General features: G+C 36.6%; 1 protein-coding gene across 1 annotated transcript; it reads left to right on the forward strand.

The window, feature by feature from the left end:
• The first annotated feature begins 174 nt into the window (after window positions 1-174).
• Window positions 175-8,632, forward strand: LOC105443495. Its single transcript, XM_030989570.1, has 3 exons — window positions 175-943; window positions 1,679-2,457; window positions 3,117-8,632. Exons 1-3 carry the CDS (start codon window positions 595-597, stop codon window positions 6,861-6,863), a joined length of 4,875 nt encoding a protein of 1,624 aa, XP_030845430.1. The 5' UTR covers window positions 175-594; the 3' UTR covers window positions 6,864-8,632.
• Window positions 8,633-14,621: the final 5,989 nt, after the last annotated feature.

Consider the following 14,621-nt stretch of genomic DNA (forward strand, 5'->3'; position numbering starts at 1 on the left):
CATTTTTGATGCAGGATATAAATTTAAATATTGTTTTGTGTCAGAAAAAAACCCAACAAAATTCCTTTTTTTTAATGTACAGAAAATGGCTGCACTTCTAGTGTTTATATCTCTCATTAGGCACAGTGTATACACTTAGAATTAATATTACAAAATGAAACTCCTAAATCCCTTTTAGACTGTGGGCTGACACCTGAAAATCACCCGTTTCGTGACCCATCATTTAGCACCACACTTTGTCAGCTGTAATATTTTCTTAAAAATAAGCAAATACATCTGAAACCACTTGCCAATCCCAACTCTTACAAAATAACATGAAAATGAATAAAAACTATCCATGATTAGTGTATATGAATATTAGTGAACAGCATGCATATGGACCCTACACACACACAGCAAGCCCATGTACATATGCATGCATGTTGTGTTGTGTGTACGTGTGTGTAGCTTCTCTATGTATGGGAAGTAGACAGTCCAGTATACAGTGCATGCAAACTGAGCAGGCTCGTACAATGATTCAGGTTGGTTGTCCTACATAAATATTGTATGTGTGCTGTATACATGTAGCCTAGCATGTAAACAACATGGACAAGGATGGATGTGAAGGCTTCTCAATCAATATCTGCTACCAAAAAGGCCTTTTGTTGTATGCATTTATGTTCTGATCAAGATGGAAAAGTCATAGTTTTTCAGTCTAGAGGATGGTCCAAGTTTCTGAACTGTTGCCTTCGCTGGATCAAGATTTCTGGTTCAAGAGAAGCTGATATTGCAAGAAAGACTGCCAATCAATTGAGCATAGACCTTAATAGCCCAAATGTTGAAGATACACCTCTACCAAAAGACTGCTACGCTGGTTATCATCTTGGGTGCTACCAGACTTTTTGTCATGTCGGAAAGATTCAGAGGGCAGAGTCAAGAAAGAGGAAATGTGATGAAAGTGAAGGTAAGTCATACTCCAGTCCAGACTTAACTGTTAATAAGAAGAGTGTGCATGGATGTAGAACCAGAACAAAGGTCGAAAAAAGTTTGCATGATCCATGACTTGAGTTGACTGACAACAGCTCAGAATCATTCAGATCTGAACAGGGTGGCAGTGCAGTGATGCATGTGCATTAGCTTTAGAGTAACCCTTACATGCATATGATAATATTTGCAAGACTTTGCAGTGTTTATGTTTATCTTTCTGATAACGCGGCTGCTGTACTACTACTACTAGAGCTACACTTGACTATTTATTTAGATATACCGTGCACGTAATGTTGCTCGTTAGATGATCGACGCATGACTGAGTACCGTACCTCAATGTACAATGAAACTGACTTAAATTGTTGAAAAGTACTTTAGTATGCAGAATTTTTAAATATTAAATGGTGTATTCTTAAATAATTAGGCAAACATGTAGTAGATCTACATGTACATTGTTTGGAGGCTAGATCAAAACCTGGTTTTCTATGAACTACATTTATCTCGGTCCAAGGTAGGCCTACTGTATGCATTTCTTGAAAAAATGTTATACTGGTGATACATTTTAGGACCTGATTACTCTTCTTGTTATGAGTATATGAAATGTAGAAATTAAATATTCTCATATATGATCCTAGAAATCTACCACATGCTACATTGTAGCTACCTAAAGGCTGAACTTGTACCAATTTTGGTTTAATTTTTCTTTTTTCAGATGCTGATGTTGAATCTTCAACAGAAGACATCGATGTCCCATCGACATCTGCTCCACCCAGGAAGCTTCTACGCTCCAGTGTGTCCCCAACAAAGTCTCGCAATGTCCTTCCTAAAGAGTGCATCATCTGTAGGAAAATGCGATGGCTCACTGACAGGATTAGTAGTAAGAGGTATCCTATCCCACTGGTTATGTGTGAGCGGATAAATGCAGCAAATTTTCTGCAAGCAGCTGAAAAACGGAAACATTCACGCATATTAACCCAGATACGTGGGAAGGACATGGTTGCTGTTGAAGTCCGGTATCACAAACTTTGTTACCGTGAGTTTGTGAGATGCGTCTCTAAAGAAGATCAGCTTGACACGGATGCAGAAAGTATGCACTTGTATAGTGCATCATTCAGTGAACTCGCTTCAATTGTTCAAAAGAGAATTGTTCAAGGCAAGGAACTCCTTCGTCTGACAACTTTGAAACAGATGTTCATTAAGATTGCAAAAAGAGTAGAGGGAGTAGATGTATCTGGGTACAAAACATCAAGACTCAAAAAGCTGCTTAAAGATGCATTCCCTGAGCTTCTCTTTGTGTCACCACGGAAGAAGAATGAGAGCGACATTGTTATGACATCGGAGATGGAGGCAGAAGCCTTAGCAGAACAGGCAGTTCAAGACCAGTCCACCAGCACAAGTGAAGACTCGCAATCATCATGTGATGACGAACCCAAACAGATTTCTACTGACGCCCAACATGGGCAGCTTCGTACACTTTTCCATGCATCACAGGTTAGAAAAACTACTGGTAGTCACTTTGTATTTTTTGTGAACACTTTATTTTCTGTAAAGCATGATTTTATATTTGCAGGTGCTGAGGTGCAAATGAATAAGATGTACGTACAGGTTTTAGGTGCAACATTTTAAGGAGGAAAACAAGATTCCAAACACATGAGCATTTTTTTAAGGAACTGAACATATGATTTTGATGTTGTTCAATAACATAGATTTTTACATTTCAATATTTTTTCATAAATAATAAGTTTTTATGGAACTTTTAACCAAATGTGGACAAAATATTGTACAATACTACGAGTACATGTATATGTATTATACTATAGAAAATAAGCATTTGATTTTGGGGCATCAATTAGAAGGAAAAAAAACATGTTAGTGAGTTTATGATTACCCCTTACAATTACTCTTAACTGTGTCTGGTTTGAAACACAGAGTTATTGCATTAACATGTACATGTATGTATTTGAACTGTTTTTTTTTAATAATTAGGCAGTCAGAGCACAGTAAAACTGAAGCCAAATATACATGTTTTTTTTTTTTTTTTTTTAATTTGGAGATTTTTTTATTCATGAACAAATTTACATGTAGCATGCCCTTCCTAACAAATTGCTAAATGTTTTTTTTTCTCCTTCTCCCTGTGCTTTTTTATTTAGATCCTCAAGGAGAGCATTCAGTCTGCATGTACCAAGCATCGAGAGCAAGTCAAGTGGCCTCCAGTTGCAAGTGACCTTTCTCTCCAGTCTGCCGAGGAAGCAACTCCAAGCATGTTATTCAACTTCTTGTCCTGGGTTGTAGATGCATCAGAAGATTTAGAACTGTCAGGTTTTGTAAGAACAGGTGTAGATGAAAAGAGAAAGTTACTATCTATTTGTCAAGATGTAATGTATATGAATTGTAAGGGTAAAGTAATCTTTCCTAAACACTCATCACTAGCCATGACAGTTAGACACATGACAGGGTCAGCAAAGCTGATTGGCATTCTGAATGGCCTCGGACATTGCACGTCACATTCGATGGTCTTAGAGCATGACACTGCCCTTGCCACAAAGCAGCTTTCAAGAGGAGATGAAGTTTTGCCAGAAGGTGTGACACCAAAGTTCACCACGCTAGTCTGGGACAACATTGATTTCTCAGAAGAGACCATATCAGGAAAGGGAACAACGCATTCCACTAATGGTATTCTGATCCAGAGTGGAAAACCTGAGGTAGTGAATGACCAACGCCCATCTGTCCCAAGATCCCATAAACGGTCAATTACTGCCCCTGCTTCATCCCTTGTATCATACTTTGGTTCAGGGAAGAAGGGTCCAGCACCGTTCGGGCAAGACCTGGACATAACAGAAAACCGTAGAGAATCATATCTGCTGTCGGCAAAGAAGAAGGAACTAGCGTTCCGCCTATCTCGCATTCAAGGACAAAGAGGTTCTTTACTCCCAAGCTGGACTGGATATAACACACAGTTGGACCAAGCAAAGCCAAAAATATCCAGTGTATACTATCTTCCAGCCATTGATGCCTCGCCCACTCTAATGGACACGATCAATACAATTCTAGTGAAGAGCGTAAAGATATGCACCCTCCTTCAGCAAGAGTCCATCGTCATTGTCTGTGATCAGGCCATTTACAGTAAGGCCCAGCAAATACGCTGGAAAGATGACCACCTCATGGCTAGAACTGTCATCAGAATGGGAGAGTTTCACACAAGCATGAATTTCCTTGCAAGTCTTGGGAAACGTTTCAGAGATGCTGGACTACAAGACATAATCATTGAGAGTGGACTTGTTGCTGAAGGTTCTGCAAATGGAGTTCTTTGTGGGCGTCAGTATAACAGGAGCATAAGGATGCACAAAATCGTTAGCGAAGCGATGGAACACTTGCGTTGGCAGGCATTCATCAAATCCCATGATGGTGATGAAGAACAAGAGGAAGCATCCAACACTGTGGAAAAGCTGCAAGCTACTTTCCCATCACTCCTCCACAAGCAACTTGTGAATGATGAAGAGTTTGGCAGCTTACAAGCAAGGTACGAAAAGTTTGTAGTGGAAAAATCTTCTTCGCCAACATTTGCCTTCTGGTCCTCCTATATAGACATGGTAGAGCACCTGCTTCTCTTCATCAGAGCAACAAAAGAAGGAAATTGGTTGTTGCACTTGTCTTCTGTGAGAGGACTGCTTCCATGGTTTTTCGCATATGACCACATCAATTACTCGAGATATCTACCAGCCTATTGGATGGAAATGAAGCAACTCCCCGAGACTCATCCATCTGTTCACAATGCATTCCTCGAAGGCCAGTTTGCTGTCGTTCGCCAAGACAGGCATGGATTTGCTGGGATTCCTGGGGACCAGACAATCGAGCAAACAATCAACAGAGACACGAAGACTCAGGGAGGAGTAATAGGGTTTAGTAACTCCAGAGGTTCCTACCACAGATGGGTATTGTCTCATCATATTAGAGCAGCCATACAGCACCAGTGTGCAAGCATGGCTGGGAAGAGTGATTCGTCAGCCGCAGTCAAAGATCTCCAGCAGCACCGTATCAAGAAAGATAACGAGGACATTCAAGCTGTCTGTGATACGATTGAGAAAATGGTAAACCCATTTGAGGAAACCAGTGACTGTTTGTTACATATATCATCCGGCATTGTTGCTACAGAAGAGGTTAAGAATGACTTGCTACTTGCCCATAGCCGCGGTCAATGTGAAACCGAAGAATATCTTCAAGAGAGACTTCAGTCAGGGACCAAAGACCTGTTCATCACAATCAAACAGAAAAAACTCAAAACCTTCACAACAATGAAGAAGAAGGAAGCATCAAAAAAGCTATGTAAACAGGGAAAAACATCTGCCGATAAGAGTATGTTGGCCAAACTGCTTATTGCTTCCCGGAGTCGAGACATTGACATCCAAGATCTGATGAGGTACACACTAACAACTTATCCTTTGGCCTTGGGAACAGACGAAGGGAACTTGGTTAAAACCAACAAAGCCAGTTTGCTTCGACATTTTGAAGGAAAAAGTGTTTCAGGTTCAGATGAACCAGTTATCCCAAAAGGAACAGTTTGGGTGGTTGATGGAATGGCCCTCATTCAAGAAATGGGTGGTCGCATTTCGTCATTAATGACCTTTGGGAATCTTGCTGACTGTATCCTCAAAAAGCTCATAGGATTGGCTAATAATTTGTACTCCAACTCGATCCACTTTGTAACTGATCGATACCCGTCCATTTCAATAAAAGGTGGAGAGCGAGGCAAACGAGCAGCCGGAGGAACAGAGAGGATAAAGATCTACAGCAAAGACCAGCCTATCCCTCTTCAGTGGACGAAATACATCGCATGTGGTGCAAACAAGGAGGAATTAGTGGAGTTCTTGTTCAACACATGGAGACAAACCAGTCCAGATGAGTTTAAGAATGTGGAAGTATTTCTAGCTCATGGAACCACATGCCATTCTCTCTGCCCTCAGAATGGGGAATTAGTCGTTTGTGATATACCAGACCTCCACGCAGACCACGAAGAAGCAGATACTCGGTTACTTCTTCACTGTGCGTATGCATCGCAAAGACAGGCTTCCTCAGAAGATGAGACACAAAAGGCAGTCATTATAAGGAGCCCTGATACTGATGTCTTCATCATTGCCCTTGCTTTGGTTGGAAACATTCAAAGTCGTGTTCTCTTTCACACTGGACGAGGAACTCAGGCTCGAACTATAGATTTGACATCACTCTCAGAGGATTTAGGTACTGATGTTACCAATGCCTTAATAGGGCTTCACTGTTTTACAGGGTGCGACTCTGTAAGTGCATTCTATGGCAAAGGTAAAATCAAAGCTCTTAAGTTAATGTTGGAGGAGAGGAGATTTGTACAGGTATTTGGTGAAGTAGGACAACATTTTGAATTGTCTGGAAACCTGAATGAGAAACTAGAAGAATTTGTCTGTGCTCTGTATGGACGCAAGGAAGAAAAAAGTATCAATCTAGTGCGGTACAATATGTTCAGGTTAGAATGCAAGTTTGAACATTCACTTCCCCCTAATCAGGACTCATTGCATGAGCATGCTAAGCGAGCCAACTACCAGGCTGCTATTCACAGGCGAGCCACAAACAAGTTAATAAATGCCCCGAATCCAACATGTTGTGGTTGGGCAATGGAAAAGGGTGACCTTGTCATCAAATGGGGAAACCTTCCTCCTGCACCAGGAAACTTTCTTGGGCAGTTGAAGTGCAAGTGCAAAAAGAGTCATTGTAGTACAAGACAGTGTGAATGTCGTAAAAATAAGATACCGTGCACTGATATGTGCAATTGTGAAAGATGTGAAAATCAAGTTGCTAACACTGCTGAAGAGCAAGAAGAAGAAGAGGAAGAAGAAGATGAAGATAATGAAGACTCTGATTTTGAGTAAGAAGGAAGGGTGTCATTGTTGAAAAACAATCCAGTGAATAAGTTCATTTAGTTTAATATTTCGACACCTTGTAAATTACTTGTTGGTACATGTATGTTGTATTAATAGTATTTATTATTCATATTGCTTTTGTGTTGCAATTTGATGCTCCACAGCTGCAAATGGGATTAGAAGTTGAAATAATAATACATTTGTTAAAATAGCATATGTTCCACATATCATTTTCATCATGTGAAATTATTTTCTTGTGAATTATTCCAAAGGTTAAATGGTAGAAGAAATGGGGGACTCAGATGATATGTTGTGTCATTGAAAAGGATGCAGCAAAGGATTTTATTAAGTTTCATAAAACTTAATAATGCGTTTATATTGACAAGAAGTGTTGGGTGATCAATACATTTTGATGCTGCATAGCCGGGGAAAAGTAATAGCATGGGCTACTAGTATCCGATTTGGAAAGCATGTATCATTTGCTGTATGATATTTGTGTGTCCCTGATTTATTCTTGTGAATTTTTCAGATTTTGTTTCTCCATAACTTATTTTCATGCATCCTCATTGAACACCAACCTACTTTTGAAGCATATTTTTACAAATGACTGAAATGATTTCACTTAAATTCTCTTACTGCGTTACATTACAGATTGGTGTGTAAATGATTGTTATACATGTACACTTCAACTAAAATGAACTCAAAAGTATGAGAAATTCCTGTTTATACAATAACTGCAGTTACGTTGTATGATGTATTGCAGTATTTTAAAGATACGAATGGGGATTGATTAAATGTTGTTGCTCATGTGTAAAACTCCATTATATAACACAGTGAGACATTCACTTGTAATTTGTGTAGCATTGTATTGAAATTATTTGTCCCCTCTAGATGAAATGGGAAATTTTGCAAGAATGTGAATACGAAAACCCAAAGCAAAGAACAAATATTGTATTATGCTTATTATAACTTGAAATGTAAGTACATACAGTGTTCACTTTATGTCTGAGAGGAAAGTCAATACATGTATTTCTTATTTTTCTTTATTAATCACCTGGAGGAAGTGTTAAATGATCAGATAGTGACAACCGTTCCTAAATGTAGGAGGGCACCAACTGGTGGTATGAATTGGACCTGTGCAAGATGGGTCTTAATAAGAATGTCCAGTATGCTTTTTGATACTAGTACATGTTAACTTATCTATGTATAGGACTTGTTTACACGTATGTCCTCAATCCAGCTACTGTATACAACATGAACACATACTTTTTATGCTAAGATCTGTATATTTCAGAAAAGTTTTTTTGTCAACATTTATGTAAATATCCTCACTTACATGTACAAGTGATTATTAGTGTTTTCACTTGTCAATATGAGTATCTGGTTTGTGAGGTGTTTTTTTTTTCTTCTTCACTAAGTATGCTAAGCATTACAAGTACCGGTATGGAAATTGAAATGCAGTGAACAGTGCAGAGTGCCAAACAGACATCCGTAAAAGACATGTTATCACTTCTCTCAACCTTTTTGTGGGGGGTGGAATATTTTTAACCATTTAAAGTTTATCATCTTTGCTCTTTGCCAAAGATTTTTTTCTCTCTGTTGAACAATCGATGGGACACCAAAACAAGCAAATATGAATCATCATTGTCAAGTATATTACATGTAGCACTGACATAAAATGAAATTATTTTGTTTGTAAAAGAAATTTGAAAGCATGCTTCAAACTCATAAGTCTTGTGAGAATTAAAAATGCCAAATGAATGTGTAAACAAATCAAAGTTTAGTGTATCAATTCTTTTATAGGGTGTAATATACAAGAAAGTTGCTAGTGTTTGTGAGTGTTTAGTTTTTTTGTTTTTTTGTCTGTTTGTTTGTTTGAGTGAATGTGTGAGCGATAGGGTGTGAAGATGTGTGCGAATTAGTGTAGTATTCCCAGACATATACATGTACTGACTCGCAATGCCAATATTAATAGAAGAAAGTTGCTGGTGTTTGTGGATGTGTTTTGTTTGTTTTTGTTTGTTTGTTTGATTGTTGAGTGAATGTGTTGACAAGATAAATTGGATTACTTTGAAAAAACAGTGTCATTACACAAAAAATTAAACTTTCCCTCCTCTGTTTCATGCTGTGAAAACAAGTAGACAAATATATGCATAAATTTGCATATTTTAGCTTCATTATTTTAATACTTGTAATAAATACATAAGAACATCATTATTTCAAGGCTTACATTCTAAACTGCATTACTCTCTACTCAAATTATCTTTTTACATACAAGAATCATCTTATTCAACTTCAAAAACGTGTACAAAAGCCGAAATCACATTTTTTGCATAAATTAGCATAAATTACCAAATATCTCTTTTATTTGTAGTTTTTGGGGTTGGCAAGTGGAAAAAACAAAATCAGCACCAAAAAGTACCCCAGAATCATGTAATACTGTGTGGTTCGGATTCGTGGACCACGGAATTGAAAAATGGCTCACATTTTCAGAAGTCAGCCTACAGTCTATTTAGTTATTGATCTATAGTGATTAAAGTGCATATATTTCATATAATAATAATAATAATAATAATACAATATTTATATAGCGCAAAATAAACATAAGTTTCTCTTTGCGCTGTACAAGCATATATATAATCACATAAAATGAATCAACACAGAGAAATATACAAATCTTATACTACTAAAATGACTAACTTAACATAGTAAATAACATAATAAAGAGATAGCTAACATGGTCAAAACAAAACAAATATCATCCTCCATCAACATAATAAGGCGATCATGGACAAGATTTGGTGCATTGAGTTTAAGAGTTTAATAATAATAATGATAATAGTAATAATAATAGCCTAATAGTCCACTCCAAATTTTATTAAACCGAAACGGAAATTCTTTTTGCCCAATTGATCGTGAGCCCGGCAGCCACTGAGCAGCGCCAGATCGACGTTGCTCTATCCCTTACTGTTGAACGCCTAACAAGGTAGCAACAACTCTCATCTTTAACGTCTTTTGGTATGACGCGGCCGGGGTTCGAACCCACGACCTCCCGGTTTTGCAGCGGACGCTCTATTGACTGAGCCAACACTCCGGTAACTAGTGATTTCTATCTCCTTCAGCTAAATAATGATATATTTCCTGGTTTTTGTGTGTTATCTGATGCCTAATAAATAGGGTTTCAGTGCCTTACTCTCATCAAAAACAAATTATGCCTGCAGTCGAACTGTAGGTTGATGACAAGTTCAGAATGTTAAGGGGAGCAGGATTATTTATAGGTGTAATAAAAAAAATGGTGTGGAATTACAAGGAAATACCTTTAAATATCGCTTTCTGCTTCTGCAACTTCATTGTTTTCCTTCATTTTCCATGAATTTTGCATGACCATGGTAAGCTGTGTTAATGAAAGGTAGCTAAGCATACAAATAAATAATGACACCTTACAAAAACAAATTTGCCAAAATATATTCTTGTGGTTTATTCATCCACTACATGAGGTTTTCATAAATTCACAATACACCTGACAGAAATAGAGACAATTCCTTCTGAAAACAAAAAAACCTCTTTCACACTTACGACCTAAGCGGGCTAAGTGCAGACCCATTCTGCTTGTTTCAGTTTCCTAAACCTATTTTTAAAAAAGAGAAGAAAAAAATATGTGTGGAGATAATCTAGACTGAAAGAGTATTCTTCTAAAAATATACCCCTTTCACATTTATGTCCTAAGTGGGTTAGGTGCGGACCAACTTTTAGTTCTATCTGCATCTAAAGGCTACCAATACGCATCATTCACATTGCTTGTTTCAGGTTCATGAACCAATATGAAGAGAAAAAATGGAGTGAATCCAGCCTGGAAGAAATTAAGAATGAAAAGGGTTAACAAAGCAACTTAAAATGCAAACTTGGGCGATGCAGGCAAGTGGCATCAAAGCCATGATACTGTATTCATTTTACGGTAGTTTTAATATTGCAAGATTTACACTTGCTAACCTCTGCATGCTAGCTAGTTTTTGACTGAAAAAATGGTATGTGCTCCGCATCTAGTAGATTAGTTACAACTTTCAATACATAATTGACAATTTATTTCTATTTAAAAAAATACACTGTAGAACATATTGCGGATATATCTCAAACTGTACTAAACAGAAGGAAAACTAAACTTGGAGTAAAATGAAAAATGAAACCTTTCCTCTGTTTGGAGCCAGAAGGGCGTTAACTCATATGCTTTAAAGCCCCACTGCACTACTTATAGCTACTTGCGCCCTCTATACAGCCAACAATGCCTAAGCGGTACCCGTTGATCCCCCATGATGCCCTTTTCCTTAAGTGAATTGAGAGCTGATTTGATGAGATGACCACCTGCCAGTGATCTTGCAGGGAGGTCTAATCCCGTCATGCCAAACTAGTGCAGAAGGACTTGAACACACAGTTAATGCCCTACAGGTTCTGGACAGAAGATTTCTAAATATGAAACTGTCAAATGCAACTTGTAAATGATGGTACATTTGATAAAATAACAGTTTTAAGGAGGAATTTGATGATTTAAAAAAAATCATTGTAAAATTAAAGAGATGTTTTTTATTGTATGTTACATTCTCATTTTTGATTTCAGAAAATGTAAAATAAAAATCCAAAACAAGATAAAAAGAATTAATAATTTATGTCATTTCTACATGTACTTTAAAATATTTAATATCTAAACAAAAGGAAATAATGTTATAAAAGTAGATTGTTTAAAAGCATTGACATATATTGACAGAAATGACTAAGATCGGTAATATGTATGTAGTAACATAGTCTTCTATATATGGCAGATAAAGCAATAAAATGCATTAATATATCCATACAAATTGTATATTAATTCATGATCATAAGATATAAGAATATTTCAAGATAAGGACAACAAATTTGAATAATATGAATAAATGTAAAATATGAATGAAGCTAATTTGTAATATTATTGAGCTTATCAAGTAAATCCTTACACATTACAATAATGATGAATCATCATTTTTCTTTCAATTTAACCTTCATCAATACATGATTGTTACATTTTGAACTACTCATATGAAGAGAAAAACAGAACTTGCAATCAACGGATGAATAAAGGAAAACTCTGAAAATCATTAACTTTTGCCAAAACAACTAAATACATGAATTTAAGTCATGTTCCCCAGAAAAAGTGAATTGAGAGTAAAACACTAAAAGTAACGAAAGCTAGTTTCATCATAAAATTATGCAAAATAAGTAACAAGAGAAAACATAAAAACTATTGAAGAAAATATAAAAACCGGAACACAGAAATCAAAGGTTAACTAAACACATTGCTATACTTGCGCCTGGTTGCAACTGCTTCTCTTTTCCATTTAAAACTGAATCTCCCATGTGGTTTCTTTAATGACATTGTAGAAAAATAGAATGGGACACGATTCTTGAAAGATAATTTGTGTACAGTTACAATTGCTATCTTTTTTTTCTTCAAAGAATACTAGCAGTTTAGTGTCACATTTTTAATGTTATATTTCTATATTTGGATCCAGAATGCTGTGAAATACAAAGTGTACATTTCTCGAACAGAAAGGGCAAAAGTCACTGGGAAATGTGAATCCGTTTCTGCGTAAATTGCGCCGTTCATGAATAAGAGCGATACATGTATAATCAACAAAAATCATTGAAGTCTCTAAATTGGCAATGCAGAGTGCAGTGACATTCACAATCACTCTTTTGGTTTTTCAGAGCTTTATCAGGGAAATTCTTTAATTATTCAGCACAATAATTTACATTTCAACTGAAGATTACATAAATACACATCTACAAAATTTATTTTTCTTGTTAAAGAATGAACCATAAACAAGATAATTATCTTTTTCTATGAGTTGTGTTAATATCAATTTAAAAATAAAGAAACAAGACAAAAAAACATAGTTCATAGCTTATTTCACGATAAGAAAATATTCTTAAGAAAAATGTTATCCTCTACTTACTGTATTAGAGATTGGCTGAATAATATGTGCAATATAAAGGGGAAATTTTGAAAAATATGTGTTAATTACTGTTGTTTATATATATGCATTCAGATTTATAATTGATCACAAAGTATCCATGTTTATCTGATATTTGTTATGTGCATTGATATATCCTGCAGTATGAGAAGTCTTACTTTCACAGCACTTATTCATTGCACAGAAAGAGATAAAAAAAGAAGGAAAGGTAAATAAACGAAGAAAAACGGAAAAGAAACATTTGCTAAAAACTCTGATGGGGTACCTAATAAGAGATTGACAAATGGAAGCACAGATGTCAAGAAGATTAAAACAGTTGTGAGGAAAGAACAGAAGAAAAAAGTCAAAGGAAAAGAAGAAGATGGATATGAAGAAGAAGAAAAAAAAGAAGAAAAAAAGAAAAAGAAGAAAAAGAAATACAGGAAGAAGAACTTAATGAAGCAAATACTACAGGGGGAAAGAAAGAGGCAAGAAGAAGTGAGATAAAATGAGTAGCATCAATAATGCATGTTATGTCCAATAAAGCAAGAACTTCAATGAATATACAATGATAGATTTTTCTTCATATTACAAAACTAATAATGATGTGACATATTCTATTCAGCTCAGATCAATATCAACAATTCTACCACTGTCCTGTTTTTCAAGTAACGACCACTTGCTCATCTTACACTAGCTCATCTTCTTCTTTTTTCTTTTTTTTTCAATATCTTCCCGACACTTTCCATTCCTCTGATATAGTTTCTCTGATATATACCTGTACATACATTTCAAAATATATTTCAGCATTGCAATGAAAATAGATGATATTTCGTCACATATGGCAGTTAAGTTGCAAGAAGACAACGACTACAACAACAAAACTCCTGAGAACAACAAGTGTGTGTTGGAGATTTTGTTGACTTAAGAGTTAAGGCTTGTTCAGATATTATGCAGAAAAGGCAGTGCGTTTTTTAAACGTTTAAACAGATGGCAACTGCACGCAACAAAGGACTTGTCCGTATTCAGTGAGCTCTATGTGATGTCCATTACACTTAACGTCATCACGTTTTAAAATCGCTGCAGTTTTAGCCGTGTCACATCTGAACAGGCTTCTATGTATGTTTCTGTATATGCTTCTACAGAAGCATGTGGAGTTAATAAAGCTTTAAAAAGTCTCAGCATCAAGAACAATGACAAATATTTCTTGGTATGCTTTAAGCATAACACTACAAGGTCCGACTATGATCGCTTTAAACAAAACATTTGGTATAGATTAATATTCAAACGTGTAAAATCTTACAGACCAGATTTTTGAATAGTCATATGATTGATAAAATTTACTTTTCAAGGATTTCATGCTTCCTTGAACTCTCTTAAGTCTCGCAACGCGTCTTCTACCTGGTGAAGACATGGCAGGTAACGTGCTTTAAGGATGATGTAGCGTCTCCTCCCCTTTTCCAGAGCTCGGGTAGTAACGAAGTGTTCTACCGACTTACGCTCAAGCTCAAGGATCGCTATATCTGCCTTGGGGGGTCTTACCTCCTAGTCGCCTCTTCGAGCTCTCTACCACGGAGAAACTTGAGGGGGGTCGGCTCAGGTGAGAGTCGAGGAAGCCCTCCTTGAGGGCCAGCTAATAAAAGACCACCCCAAAGCACATTGGTGCTCGATCCACATGTATGTCCGTCCCCGTGGAGAATTGTAGTGACATTAGACCACTAGTTTGATTATCTATGATTTCACTTTTTATTTTCACTAGTAGAGTTAAATGCAGTAAAATTATGGT

This window comes from Strongylocentrotus purpuratus, unplaced genomic scaffold, assembly GCF_000002235.5.
Source record: "Strongylocentrotus purpuratus isolate Spur 01 unplaced genomic scaffold, Spur_5.0 spur5_scaffold_18, whole genome shotgun sequence".
Taxonomy (NCBI): domain Eukaryota; kingdom Metazoa; phylum Echinodermata; class Echinoidea; order Camarodonta; family Strongylocentrotidae; genus Strongylocentrotus; species Strongylocentrotus purpuratus.

What these genes read in the sequence shown, in the direction of transcription:
- LOC105443495 (XM_030989570.1), top strand. Translation starts at nt 595, where the DNA reads ATGGATGTGAAGGCTTCTCAATCAATATCTGCTACCAAAAAGGCCTTT. An exon ending in GAAATGTGATGAAAGTGAAG is followed by an intron (nt 944 to 1,678) that starts GTAAGTCATACT and finishes TTCTTTTTTCAG; the next exon opens with ATGCTGATGTTGAATCTTCA. An exon ending in CACTTTTCCATGCATCACAG is followed by an intron (nt 2,458 to 3,116) that starts GTTAGAAAAACT and finishes TTTTTTATTTAG; the next exon opens with ATCCTCAAGGAGAGCATTCA.